At 39.6% G+C, this 12,956-nt stretch overlaps 2 protein-coding genes across 3 annotated transcripts; both read right to left on the reverse strand.

The window, feature by feature from the left end:
* Positions 1-282: 282 nt before the first annotated feature.
* On the reverse strand, positions 283-5,454 carry LOC146319115 (pinopsin-like). Its single transcript, XM_084729714.1, has 5 exons — positions 4,974-5,454; positions 3,879-4,047; positions 2,364-2,535; positions 2,017-2,250; positions 283-981 (listed from the first exon to the last, which is right to left on the reverse strand). Exons 1-5 carry the CDS (start codon positions 5,305-5,307, stop codon positions 772-774), a joined length of 1,119 nt encoding a protein of 372 aa, XP_084585840.1. The 5' UTR covers positions 5,308-5,454; the 3' UTR covers positions 283-771.
* Positions 5,455-7,883: 2,429 nt separating this feature from the next.
* On the reverse strand, positions 7,884-12,805 carry htatsf1 (HIV-1 Tat specific factor 1). Of its 2 annotated transcripts, XM_084729712.1 has the most exons (10): positions 12,616-12,805; positions 11,151-11,315; positions 10,432-10,666; positions 10,124-10,171; positions 9,870-10,024; positions 9,365-9,528; positions 9,150-9,246; positions 8,963-9,052; positions 8,719-8,856; positions 7,884-8,293 (listed from the first exon to the last, which is right to left on the reverse strand). In XM_084729712.1, exons 2-10 carry the CDS (start codon positions 11,313-11,315, stop codon positions 8,039-8,041), a joined length of 1,347 nt encoding a protein of 448 aa, XP_084585838.1. In that variant the 5' UTR covers positions 12,616-12,805; the 3' UTR covers positions 7,884-8,038. The 2 variants fall into 2 exon arrangements, with proteins under 2 accessions (XP_084585838.1, XP_084585839.1); XM_084729713.1 differs by lacking the exon at positions 12,616-12,805 and having other exon boundaries at positions 10,432-10,685; positions 11,151-11,287.
* Positions 12,806-12,956: the final 151 nt, after the last annotated feature.

Raw genomic sequence — 12,956 nt, forward strand, 5'->3', positions numbered from 1 at the left:
AATGCAACTCTAAGACAAGTCTGAGGAGACCTGAAATACAGGGTTTTAATCACAATGTCATGATGGTAGAGGAATCAGTGGTCGATGACTGTCAGCCATCGGACAACCCTAGCGCATGCTCTATCAACTGAGCTACTGGGTCACCCTGTTATCCTCCAAAGCTGAGGAAACTATTGACAAAAAAGGTAACATGATGTAAATTATATGGGAGTAGTTTGGATAGCTTAAAAGCAACAAATCACAGACTTGTCTGCAAAATATGCTGCTGGTTGGTGCCAAACCCAGACAGTAAACACAACAAGTCTTCCAGCCAGCCACCATGCCAGCGACCACACTGTTGTTTCAATAAGTTATGAAGCAAAATATCTTCTAAATCAAGCCATGTTTGCATGGTTAAATGTTGTTAAATGTCTTAATACAAGCTTGTCATAATAAAGTCAACTTCGTGTTAAAAATGACATAAATGGCCAAATGACAACAGTCATAAACATTCATAAAGCCTCTTCCATGTTCATGACAGGTATCATGTCAGTCTCATCCACACCCCTTCAATAAAGTGTTAGCCACACATCTGACTGCTGCTTGTAAACAGTTACAGACATTCAAAAATTAAGCTCCATGGAGCCACATGATCAATAGATCCATCTGAAGAGAACAATAAAAAGTCCCACAGCATAGTTTTTGTTCCAAAATATATCCAATAAATTAAAATACAATGGAATAATGTCTTTTTGTAAAAACTGATCACGGAGACAAAATGAACTTTGACCTCTACGTTGCATATTGAGCCACTAGCACCAAGGCAGGCCGCTGTACCTGCTGGTCTCTAGGTGTGAACACGTCAGGTGCCATGTTGTGTTCCTCCGTTGGCAGGTTGGGAGCATTAAGCCACACCCCCTTGCTGCTGGGCAGTATGAGGTGAACCGGGGTGGGCGGAGCTTCTGAGCTGCACTTAATCATGTACAGGAAACACCTGGAGAACTGAGAGATCAACAAGACAGACACAGCAAAATGAATATGATACAGAGACACAAGGTGGGGGAAATCTTATATTTTTTAAAAAAAAGCAAATCTTTTAGTTTAACAGCTAAAAATTTTATCAGAAATATTCAATCAATCAAAAGACAAAGGTTATAAAGTTCAGTTTTAGTTGAATGATGGATAACTTAGATGCCAGGTTTTGACAAGGAAGATTAAAGCTTTAATTATGTAACATTTCTGCATTAAAATGTATAGAAATGCTAGAAACATGTAATATATTTTGTTGTTTTGTTTGTTGTATTGTTGTATAATTACCCAAAATCCCAAATGTTTCCAACAATGTTCAAACGGGGAGAAATCTATAATTTATTCAAAGTAACGGTGTGTTTCCTGCTAGATGTTGCGAGCTAGTTGCTATAAGTTATGGGAAACACAGGATACATGGGATTCATCAGCGAGTGATGAAGGAAGTCAGCGAATATGACTAAATGTGTATTAAATATAACTTAATACATTACCTCAAATTTGATTGCTGTCTGAGCCACGTCGGATATATTTTCATCAGCTATGGTGGTTGTATAAAAGTCAAAAAAAACAACAACTCCCATAATCCCACAACTACATCTTTGTTGTTGTTTTAATGTGTGAGCGACCTCCAGTGGCTGAATTTAATAATAAAAACATATTTTAACTGAGATTCAGTTCTGCTGCAAAATTAAAGAAAAAAGTCAATGATCCCCTCAAAAGATTATAGGTTGGCAAAACTTTGTTCAGTTTATTTTTAAACTTTAGAGCTGATTTGATTCAAAACTCAAAAATCTATCGAATGCAGTGGCCTTAAAAATTTTACAGTGCAGTAAAAATGTCACTTGCGACTGTTTCTGTGAAAAAGTGTGAACATATCCTTTAATTGGGAATACTAGCAAAGGTTTTGTGGAATCATACATGACCGTTTAGTTTGGTGCTGAATAAAATGAAATCTCATTTAGAAGAAGTAAAATAATACGATTTTTTTTTACAGGAACTTGTTGTTACCTGGTTGTTGAGCAGCACGTAGATAACAGGGTTGAGGACAGTGCTAGTCTTTGCCAGCAGCGAGGGGATTAAACTGGCAGCAGGCGACAACACACTAGGCCGTCCAAAGGAAGCGAGCATCGACACGACCCCATATGGCATCCAGCACAACAGGTAGCCCGTCACCATGGAGACCACCATTAGAAGGACACGGCCTTCGCTCCGCTCAGCTGAGGACCGGTTGATCCTGCCGACCTGCAGACACAAGCACACGCACAAACACACACGGCTTTCACACTGGTGGAAGTTCTGAATGTCGTAGCTAGATGCTGCATGTTACACAGAGGTCAAAGGTCATGTGTGCTCACCTGCCTCGCCACCGCCTGCAGAGCCAGCAGGATCCTCCCATAGCAGAAGATCATGAGCAGCAGCGGCAGGAGGAAGCAGAAGATGAACAAACAGCTGATGTAGGAGCGAGCTGTGGCTGAGCGCTGGTGCCACTGGACAGAGCAGGTGGTGCCGGGACCCTCCGGCCCGTAGCTGCTCCACAACACACATCACACACATTCGGATGTCATATGACATTATTCAACATTATTAAGCTCTAGTTGTGTGTCATGGTATGATTTAAGGGACAGTTTACCCCCCAAAAAAACATTTTAATTTTTACTTGTAGTGCTCTTCATCCATGTAGATAGTTTTGGTGTGATCTGCTGAGTTTGGGAGATATCACCTGTAAAGATGTCTCCTTTCTCTTCGGTATAATGGAACTAGTGGCTTTGATGCTCAAACTGCCAAAAAGATTCAGGCTGTGTGGTTCAGAGAGTTGGAAAGTGGTCAAAACAGACATGAGGAAAGAGGCAGCCTTTCACAACACATGCCTCAGACAAATACGCCAGATCTTCTGGTCAAACAAAATCTACTGGGGGATGAAGAGGATCGAGTAAGTAAGCAAACCCATCCGCGCCTGTATGGGACACACAATGTCTTCAGTGTAGTACAAAGAGGGAGAAAGTCCACGTCTGGAGGAAATGGGGTGGACAGATGGCTCAAACAAACAAACAAAAACAGGACTTTCACTCAGGAGACCAGGGTTTGTGTCCCATGTGGAACCAAAATGTTCCAAAAAGTTTTAAAGTACATAACATTACACATGTCATATAACTTTTTTCTATTGTACCTTTCATCATGCAACCTGCTTTGTTTATGTCACATGACATACAACACATGACGTTTGTATTTAACCCCCCTCAAAATGTCTTTTCTTTAACCTAACTGAACTGCAACTGTTTTACAATGTTAACCACATTCTAAAAAGCTAAAGGGTACCTTGTGCATCAGTATGAGATGCCGAGGGGCGTGAGAAAGCAGTGTTGGTGGGATAGGCAGGTATGAGAACATGCTGCAAAAAATATATTTTGGATTTTGGGGTGAGCTGTTTGTCTTTTTTGAGACAGGCATGTAATAAGAGTTATCAAATGAATTAATAGCCTAATATTTACTTTGACAATGTGACAAAATCAAGCTAAAATTGAAGTAAACAAGATACAAGCAAAGACACTAAAATACAGAAAAACAACACAACACAGTAAAAGAATAAATTAAAATAAAGAGGGCGGAGATTACAGAGACATAACATGCTGTTGTCAAGTCAATATCAATAATAAAGGAATGGAACAAGACAACATCATGTAATGTCAAAATAAATATGTACAAATAAAAGGATAAAATTAAAAATATTAAAAACAGACAACAACATCACACAAGTCTAAAAATGGGTTTTAAGAAGTGATTTAAAAGATGTCACTGATTCTGCAAGCCTTATCTCCTTGGGCAGGTCGTTCCAAAGTCGAGGGGCCATAATAAAAGGGTAATATACAGACCTGCTCCAGCCCAGCAGTGGTGGAACAGTCCAGGCCAGCGAGTAGAGCCAGGAGGCGGTGATGGCGAGCCAGGCCCTGCGGTACTGAGAGGAGTCCGGCTGGGTGCTGCGGAGCACCACAGAGTATCGCTCAAAGGACAGCAGAGAGAGAGACACCAGAGATACTAAACCTGACAGAGAGAGAGAGATCATAACAAAGTAAAGAATGAGCTGATCATCTCTGAGAGAACTGATTTTATTTGATTTATTTTGAATATATGTAGCAAGAAAACAGCAAAACAAAAACACTCAAAAGACTTTCACAGGCATTATAAATTAATATTTCATGTCTGTAAATGAGTAGGAAGTTGCCATAACTAATTGGCCAGCCCTAGTTGTAACACTAGCTGGGGTTAGATATAATTTAGAGGTAATTTGCTGAATTACAGCATTACACTACATTATTCAAATCATACAAGAACTTTATTGAAGAACAGAGTGAACATGTGAACAATTTAAATTGACAAACAAGTGCAGGCTTTAAAGGCCAAGCATCAAATTAAACTAGAAAAACTGCTACTTTAGGTAAAGTCAAACCATTAACAATGAACAATAGGCAAAAAAAAGTAATGTTATTTTACCTTCTCACCTGAAACTCAGTGTTTTGTTCAGTTAATTTAATTTAAGTCACTTAAATTGCTGTGTCTGCTTATCTGTACATGTAAATGTTCAAAAAAGAAATAACCTGACAGTGTTACAACTAAACTGGTTTTACAACACTCCCCTGGTCTCTGAAAAAGACCATTCTGCATAAGTATTTTTATTTTTGGTACTCTGTGTATATTTTGATGCCAAATTTTTTGTACTGTTCGCTTAACAAACAATTTAAATACAGTAGTAGTAGCTATTTGTGGTGTTGCTTCTTCAGAATTAATTATATATATAGCTTATTTCATACACAGGGCAACACAATGTGCTTTACATAAAGTGATAATAAAACAAAATCATAAAAGTGCACAAGATAAATATGCATATATAAATAAAAGACCACTCCACACCGAAATTCTTTTTAAATATATTTATATTGCACAAAAGCACTGCAACCGTCATCACTCACCGAAAAGCGCGTTTGAGAAAGCGTACCACCGGCACCCGTAGGACCCGGTCAGCCACCTGCCGCGCACGCTGGCCGCGAAGCTGAGCGGAGTCCCGAAGATGCAGACGAGCATGTCGCTGACGCTGATGTTGACGAGCAGCAGGTTCACTGGAGTCTGCAGCCGCGGGAAGCGAGAAAACACCAGCAGCACCAGAAAGTTACCCAGGAAGCCCAGGACCAGGATGAACCCGAGCACCACGGCCGCCGCGGTGTGACCCGCCCGACTCAGCGACGCGGAGCTGCCGTGCCCGCCGATGCTGCTGAGGTTGTTGCTATGCTGCGGGAGGATCACCATGGCAACCTGTAGAGAGGCACAAATCAGAGGCAGAAGTTGCCTGTCATACAAGAAAAACTGTTTTAATTTTATTGTGAGTTTGATTTAATTACAATCAGCCAGTTTGGGGATTACATGTAAAAGGATTATGTTATTAGGAAACAAAAGGATAACTGTAATCCATTACAGCTGCAAAAACTTAATATGTAATCAGATTACAGATATATTTAGTAAAAGTGGGGATTATTAAAATACAATTTTAGAAAAAAGTCCTAACACCTCTCTGGTCTCAGTGAAACCAGCTAATCTGACATTTGCCAGTTCATTATCTTGAAAAATGCTTTCACTAGATGGAAATATTGCCATCTTCATGTCTCAATTCTAATATAATTTAAAGAAACGTTTACAGGTAAGACCAACCACTAATGTTAGCGATAGAGCCCAAACACTAACGTAAGAGTTAATACAAAAGTTACAGAAAGTAATCATGTTACATTACTTTAATATTTTGATACTTGGAATAGGTTACTGACTAATTTTTTAGTCTTTGTATCTGAAAACATTTTTAAAGTAACCCTCCCAACTCTGGTAATCAGTTATGGCTAATACAGTTTAAAGGCAATAAAAACATGTAAGGTAGATTTTTCTGGCTATACTGATATCTGTGAAATAGATTCAAACCAAGAACATAACTACAAAGATTAATTATAAACATAGTCATTATATCTCAACTCAAACATACAAGTAAAACATGAATGACATGTTACTAATAATGAACCTAATAAATTATAGTGGATATGAGGGAAACAGTAATTAAAAATAAAGTAAAAATAAATTAAAATAAAAACCAAAACACTAAATACTTACTGTATGTATACACACCCATGCATACACACATATATGAGTCTACATATTAAGTTGGTGTTAAAGAGTCAAACACCTGTGGTCGACTACTTCCAAAGCAGGCAGAATGAGAAGGGCCTCCAGATTATATCTTTTCAGTTGTGTAGTAAGACTCGAGCTCATTAATCTTTAGATTTCCAGCTGGTTAGAATGCATTTTTTCACTGCAGTGATAGAGTTAAATAAAATACCTCTTGTAGGTTTTCACACTAAGAGAGCTCATGTCCCCCAGTATCCATACTTTTTGATCTTGCTGTATTTGAGATCCCATTATCTTTGAAGTTAAAGCAATACAGTGGCTCCACTGTATTCAGTCAATAGGGTTTCGATAGAACAAAAAGTGAAAAACATCTCCAAACCTTCAGTGAGACCAAGGACACACTCCCAGGAAGAAAGAACAAAAGAAACAATCCAACAAAGATGCAAACGCTGACGTTCTGTCATAGATGACCATCACTATATCAGGATCACGTCTTTATTCTGTCCTGTTATTCTGTTGTTGGACCAGATTGGGGACCTAAATAACTGAGCCAACATATTAATAATACAAGCTGTCGCTCACTCAGAGAATGAGCCAAGAACACATTAACTGATGAGATGCTGAAAGACCAGAGACTAATGAATAATCACAACACACTGTTATTTGTGTTTTCCAAGTTGAGAAAAACCTCCTTAACAGACTTTTACAAACCAGTTTTTGAAACATGAATTTGAATTCAGCAGTGACATTTTTTTTTAAAGCTGGAGATATGACCCTGGTTATGTTTGTTGAATCTTATCTTAAGATACATTTATATTGATTGGTCCTTTCATCGTTAATGGTAAAGAAAAGTCACTGAAACGGTTTTTAAATCATAACTGTGACACAAACTTTCTGTTAATGTCAGGTAAGTCAGTTGTTCTGTAAAAACTGGCTCACAATAAATTCATTTGTGGGTGAAGAATTAAGCAATTAATGAAATCTAACAGGCTAGGTAAAAGGAATAATTTTTTCCGAAAGATGGTTTCTGTGATTTTAGGCAGTTCTTATTACACTGTTGTTTGTTCAAGTGTTCATTTTCCTGATCAGAGTGATTTTAATTAGTTATTTGATGGTGAAAACATGGGTTTATGCCATGTGTTCCTGTGTGGGCAGGAACTCAAAAGCACAACTCAAACACTGGTCACTACTGTGAAGACTCTGGCACAGCTCCCCTGAAAAGGACATGATGAACCCCAAAAGGCTAATTTGATTTATATATTTTTTAAATATACCCAGCTCTGTCAGAACAATGAAAGAAGGTGGTCTGATGTTGACAAGGTGTTGACTTGGCCTCCAAACACGCCAGTCCACTCCATGGAGGACCCACCTCACAACTTACACAGCTTAAAGTATCTGTTGGTCACATCTAGAGGTCATGCTTCTACAGGTCAGAGCTGTTTTGGTTTCTTGAGGGGAACCTACACAATATTAGGCAGGTGGTTTTAATGTTGTGGCCGATCAGTTTATATTAGGTCCTACTTTTGTTCAAGTTGTGCTTTTATAAACTTCTAATATACTCCATGAAGTAAAGAAAAAATCTGAGTGAATTGCTGGTATTTAAAATAAAGTGTAATGAGCAACTGAAGCTGAACAATCTTCAACAACTGAAATCCAACACAGTTAAGGGAAAGCTGTAGCTGGTCTAATTACAACGTAAACCAAAATGATGAAAATAGGGTAGACAAAATCATAATTTTATTTCTCTACATTACAAAACAGATCAAACTGTCCAAATAGTCTGTTCAACACAGAGCTTTGCTGCAGTCCACCTTCAAGCAGGACTGTCCTTATGGGTTGCCACAGGGACCAAAGATGTGCTTACAAGTGTCTAGGCTTCATCATCATCGCTGCCTGCCAGGCTGCTGTCCGTCGAGTCTGCTTCCTGTTCTTGCTGCGGTTGCTCTGGTTCCGTTTCTGGCTGCTGTGCAGGCTCTGTGGTGCTGGAGGGCTTCTCTGTGGGTTCTGTTGTAGTGGTGCCCTCTGCTGGCTTAGCGGTGTTGTTCTGCTGGCCTTGATTTCCTCCCTCCAAAAAAGAATTCCAACCCTTCAGCCGCTCCTCCCGCTCACGTGTCGTCTCTTCCACCTGCGCAAACAGTACTCATGTGAAATATGCAAAACTGTTGTACGCAGATGTCTAAGTTAGTCTAAGATATGATGACTCAAATATCATGTGACTTGTTTGTAAGACTCGTGATATTTGAGTCATGGTATGTCAAAGCTGTGGTAGGAAGTTTATTTTGGCATCACTGGGAAATCAAGTTCTGTAAGACCTTTCAAGCATAATGTAATTCAAGTGATCTGAGAGAAAACTAGACTTCTGCTGCTCCTCTTGGCTCTGTTTTCAGGCCTTGGGAAATCTAGCAGAAAATCACTGACTGACTCTCAAGTATATATGCATGTTTATTTATGACAGGCATGCAACTTTCTTCAAGTTGTTGTCATCATAATTACATTCCTTTTATTAGCTTGGCTGTGCATGCCCACTTCCTCATGAATCTCAAAACATACCTGATAGTCTGTCGTTCCATCCCAGAGCTGAGCAGACAGCTGCCTTCCTCCAAACCAGCGACCATTGAAAGACTGAATGCATGCATCGGCTTGCTCAGGCTCTTTAAATGCCACTGACGCCACGCCGTCTGGGTGTCTCTGCGGCACAAACACAACCACATACTAGCTTTTTATAGATCCCGCTGACATAATATACAAACCATCCACCGTGACTTTGAAACAGCACAGATGACATTAAACTCACATCGAAGAGGATGACCTTCTTGACATCCCCGAACTTCTCACACTCTGTCCGCAGATCGTCACGATACTCATTCAGCACCAGTGGGTCTTCCTACCAAGGCCAATGCAGAGACCAGAGATTAATACACTCAATGGACAGTCTGTGTATGTGTGAGAGTGTGTATATGCGTATGTGTGTCTCTCTGCACCTCAAAGTCACTGGGATGGAACATGTTCCTGATGATGACAACTTTTTCATGCCTCTTTCTCAGTTCTCCTTGCTTCTCTGGCCTCCAGTCCAACTGTCTACACAGACAAAGACATGGAGAAACAGACACAAAATCAGGTGATGAGTTAAAAATAAATAAATGCTCAATTATTTGTTATCTCTTGGGAGTTTATCCCTGATACAAAATGAGATTACTTCTGTTGCTGCTGCATCTTCTTCCTGTAATCTTTGCTCTTCTTCTTCTTCTTGCTGGCGTCATACTGGCCCTTCAGCTCAAACCGCGCTGCTTCCACATGAAGTCTGTAACCTCTGACCTCTGACTCGTCGATCAGACGCATAGCCAATGCCACTGACTCCTTCTGCAGAGAATCACAAACACGTACGCTGTCACTTCACTGAAGTGTAATAAAGTACTATTACTTCATAGGGTGATAATATTTCAGGGCTGAGTGCCTGTCAGCTTAGTTTGGACTTCTTCTCCCCTCTAATATGATTTTTGTGCTGTTGTAAAGTTTAGACATTACACACACTGTCCCTTTGAGAGTTTTTGGTGCCAAACAAAAGAAAGGTGTGTCTGGTTCTGGAATTACTGCCTCAGTGAATTGATGGGAAACTTTGACATCATGCAGACTCTCATAGATACAGAAAGTGGCAACTATAAATGAGCAGAAAGGACAGAATAACAGAGGGACAGACTAACCTTGAGATAGCAGCAGAGGCCGTCTCCCTTCAGATTCCCTTCTTTGTCCTTGTAGAGTTTGACCTTATGCTCCTCAGTGATTGGGTCCCTCATCACAATGCCGCACTTGGACATCAACTCAACAAACTCGTCAGTGCTGATGTCAGGAGGCAGACCTGAGGAAAGGTGGCCAGATGAGAAAAATAAGAGTGAGACAGGAAAAACAGAAACAGCTGCTGACTTGACAATTAGAAAGAAATGTTAGAGATACCAACCTGACACATAGACGTTTGTGTTTTTATTTTCGTCAATATCGAACCATCCTACAGGTACAAAAAAGGTAAAAAAAAACATTAAAAGATGTAAAAGATAAATTTGTACAAGCTTAAAATTAGAAACTGTGCCTAAAAATATTTTCTCTAAGCAAACAATCATTATTGTTGACAGAGTGAAAGGTGGAAAAATACACCAATAACTGCAGCTCTTAAAAAAACCCCCACACACATACACAAGAATCCTATACCACCATTTGTGTATTCATTACTGCACTGCTTTTCTCTCTCCTCTGTGACTGTCTCTTTACCTGGCTCTGGTTTCCTCTTCTCTCCTTTCTGTTTGGGATCTTTGGCCGGGGTCTCATGTTGGTCTGATTTTGGGTTCTGGGTGGCATCTCCTTGTTTCTCCTTTTCTGAAGGCTTTCTGTCTGGTTCCGGGGCTGCTGGATCGGAGCTGCTCACTGCAGCGTTGTTCGCATCCGAATCTCCTTCCTGAGTAAAGCCATAGTTGGCTTGGTAGGCTGCCATGAAGTCCTCTGTTATCTAGAGAAAGGAAGAAAACCTACTTAACATTAACATAGAAAGTGCCACAGCTCATTTAAGTTGTAGCTGTTCAAATGCAGTCAACAGAAACAGTGATTCTAGACAACAAATGATGGCAAGTATAAGGTGGTTAAATCTTAAAGTTAAAGGTACAATTTTTTTTTTTTTTTAAGTAAGGTTCTACGTGGTATTTATCCATAGTCAGTGAATTACTTACAGTAGTAGCAATGTACTAATATGGGAGTTGCTGATCTACCACTGATTCAATAGGTTATTTTTCTGTGTTATTGTATGACTTTAGTGTTTTAAAACAATAGTTCGGCTTCACTCAAGTCATACAATAGCACAAGTGAACTGAGGCAGTGGTAGACCAGCAACTCCCATAATATTAGCAAGAAAGATCTGAAGCTCAGGGACTGTGTGGTTTTAAAGATCAAAAGTGATGTAGGAAAATAAAAGCTGAGAGGTAAAGAAAAGTTCATACTTTAGGGAACCAGGCCTTCTTTTCATGGTCCCAGTCATACACAGTGCCGTCTTCTGGGTCAGTGTAAGTGTAGGGGTCAGAGCCATCCTCATTTCTCTGGCCATAGAGCTCCTGCATGCGCAGCTGCTCCATAAACTCTTTGTTGGAATCCGGTCCCCCACTCATCTGCAACAAAGATGTGAAACGTCAAATCACCCAGATCAGTAAACCATTACATGTTAGCAGGTTTGTTCTGATAACAGTACTGGAAATATCTCTGATACAGGCTAAGATGCTGGATTAGGTATTGGTGAGTACATAAGTTCATGCATTGATTCAATACCACATGACCGAAACAAGATCTGAGTCATGTCATGAAACAAGTACAGCAATCATATCACACACATACAGGGTTAGTTATGCTAGGGTATATTTACTCAAGTACTATACTTAATTACTTAAATATTTAGCCTATATTTTATGCAACTTTATACTTCTACTCTGCAACATCACAGAGATGCAAATGTTGCACTTTACTCCTCTACATCTGTCTGACAGCTTTAATTACTTTCGAATTTTACTTCTTTAACTTACTTCTGACAATTTTTCATACCCTTCCTGTCCAGTGAAAAGCATGTATCTCACAATTTGGTGATTTTTGATTAGGATTTTTTTTCCTGATACACTGAAGGATTAAGTAGTCCTTCATTATCCTTCTTCTTAATCTAAATAAACTATTTAAAAACCCTATTGGAATAGCTGAAAAATGCTTTGTGACAAAGCTGAAAAGAGGCTGTTTTTCTGAGCTCATGAAAACTTAATGCATTGCTGTAGATTGAGCTACTCAAATAAATAAGGTTAATTCAACTGAGCTCAAGCTTACACATACACATTAATATAACAGAAATATTTGTCCAAAAATATCATGTATAATAGTAAAACGACAGCGGGGACCATTTTACTGCCAATAAGTATTGTTACTTTTGATATTTTAAATACATTTTGCTGATAATAATTTAATACTTTTACTTGAGTATGTTTTGCAGTACTTATACTTGAAGACGAGTATTCTCACAGTGCGGAATCAGTACTACACTAGCCTACTAGTGAGCGACTACTCAAGTAAACGATCTGACAACAACTGCCCACAACAAAACTTTTTTGCCAACAAGCCATTTACTGACCAATCAAACCTTGCTACTAAGACTGTCACCGCCCTGTTACTCATGAAAAATGTTTCAGCCAGTTGCTTGAATCCATCACACCAGCTATATGATAGAAATGACAGTTTGACTCAACGTTAGCATGCTAATTTAGACATAATGAAGTGTGCTGCCTGTGTTCATATGGTTGTTGTGGTTCATTTCACGTCAGAACAATTTACTGATGCACATTTGGTAACATTTGTAGGTCTATGCTTGAGAGTAAAACAGTACTGGAAGATAATAAGTTAGTTTATGGTAGCCACATAGCTAGCTGGCGTTACCTTTCACGGCCACTGTCCACAGCCACACTCAGATCTGGGTGGTAGGTTAAACGAAACAGACTACCTCCGTCCAAAGATCCAGCCGTAGAATACACTGGGCTTCTGTGATTTAAAATACGGTTAGTGTTATGGTTTAACTTTACTGTAAAGCCACCGTTAATCGCTGCCCGCTAATGTTACGTTTACTCCGCGACGACACTTGAATGAAGTACTTCCTGTGTCAGATTCCGAATGCGCCTGCGTGATACTGGTTGTGTCCATCGGCGTTGGAACCCCAGATCCGGGAAAGGTATCGCGAGAATAATTATTTTACCCACAACCATGCTTTCCCCCTTATTCAA

The sequence above is a fragment of the Lutjanus erythropterus genome, chromosome 11, assembly GCF_056507025.1.
Source record: "Lutjanus erythropterus isolate fLutEry1 chromosome 11, fLutEry1.hap2, whole genome shotgun sequence".
NCBI lineage: Eukaryota > Metazoa > Chordata > Actinopteri > Lutjaniformes > Lutjanidae > Lutjanus > Lutjanus erythropterus.

Excerpts from the sequence above, each read along its gene's own strand:
- LOC146319115 (XM_084729714.1), bottom strand. The coding sequence starts at position 5,307 with ATGGTGATCCTCCCGCAGCATAGCAACAACCTCAGCAGCATCGGCGGG. Across the intron at positions 2,536-3,878 it reads CCACTGCTGGGCTGGAGCAG|CTACGGGCCGGAGGGTCCCG; the intron begins GTCTGTATATTA and ends GTTGTGGAGCAG. Across the intron at positions 982-2,016 it reads ACGTGCTGCTCAACAACCAG|TTCTCCAGGTGTTTCCTGTA; the intron begins GTAACAACAAGT and ends TTGATCTCTCAG.
- htatsf1 (XM_084729712.1), bottom strand. The coding sequence starts at position 11,315 with ATGAGTGGGGGACCGGATTCCAACAAAGAGTTTATGGAGCAGCTGCGC. Across the intron at positions 10,667-11,150 it reads AGAAGGCCTGGTTCCCTAAA|ATAACAGAGGACTTCATGGC; the intron begins GTATGAACTTTT and ends TCCTTTCTCTAG. Across the intron at positions 10,172-10,431 it reads GAAGAGGAAACCAGAGCCAG|GATGGTTCGATATTGACGAA; the intron begins GTAAAGAGACAG and ends TTGTACCTGTAG.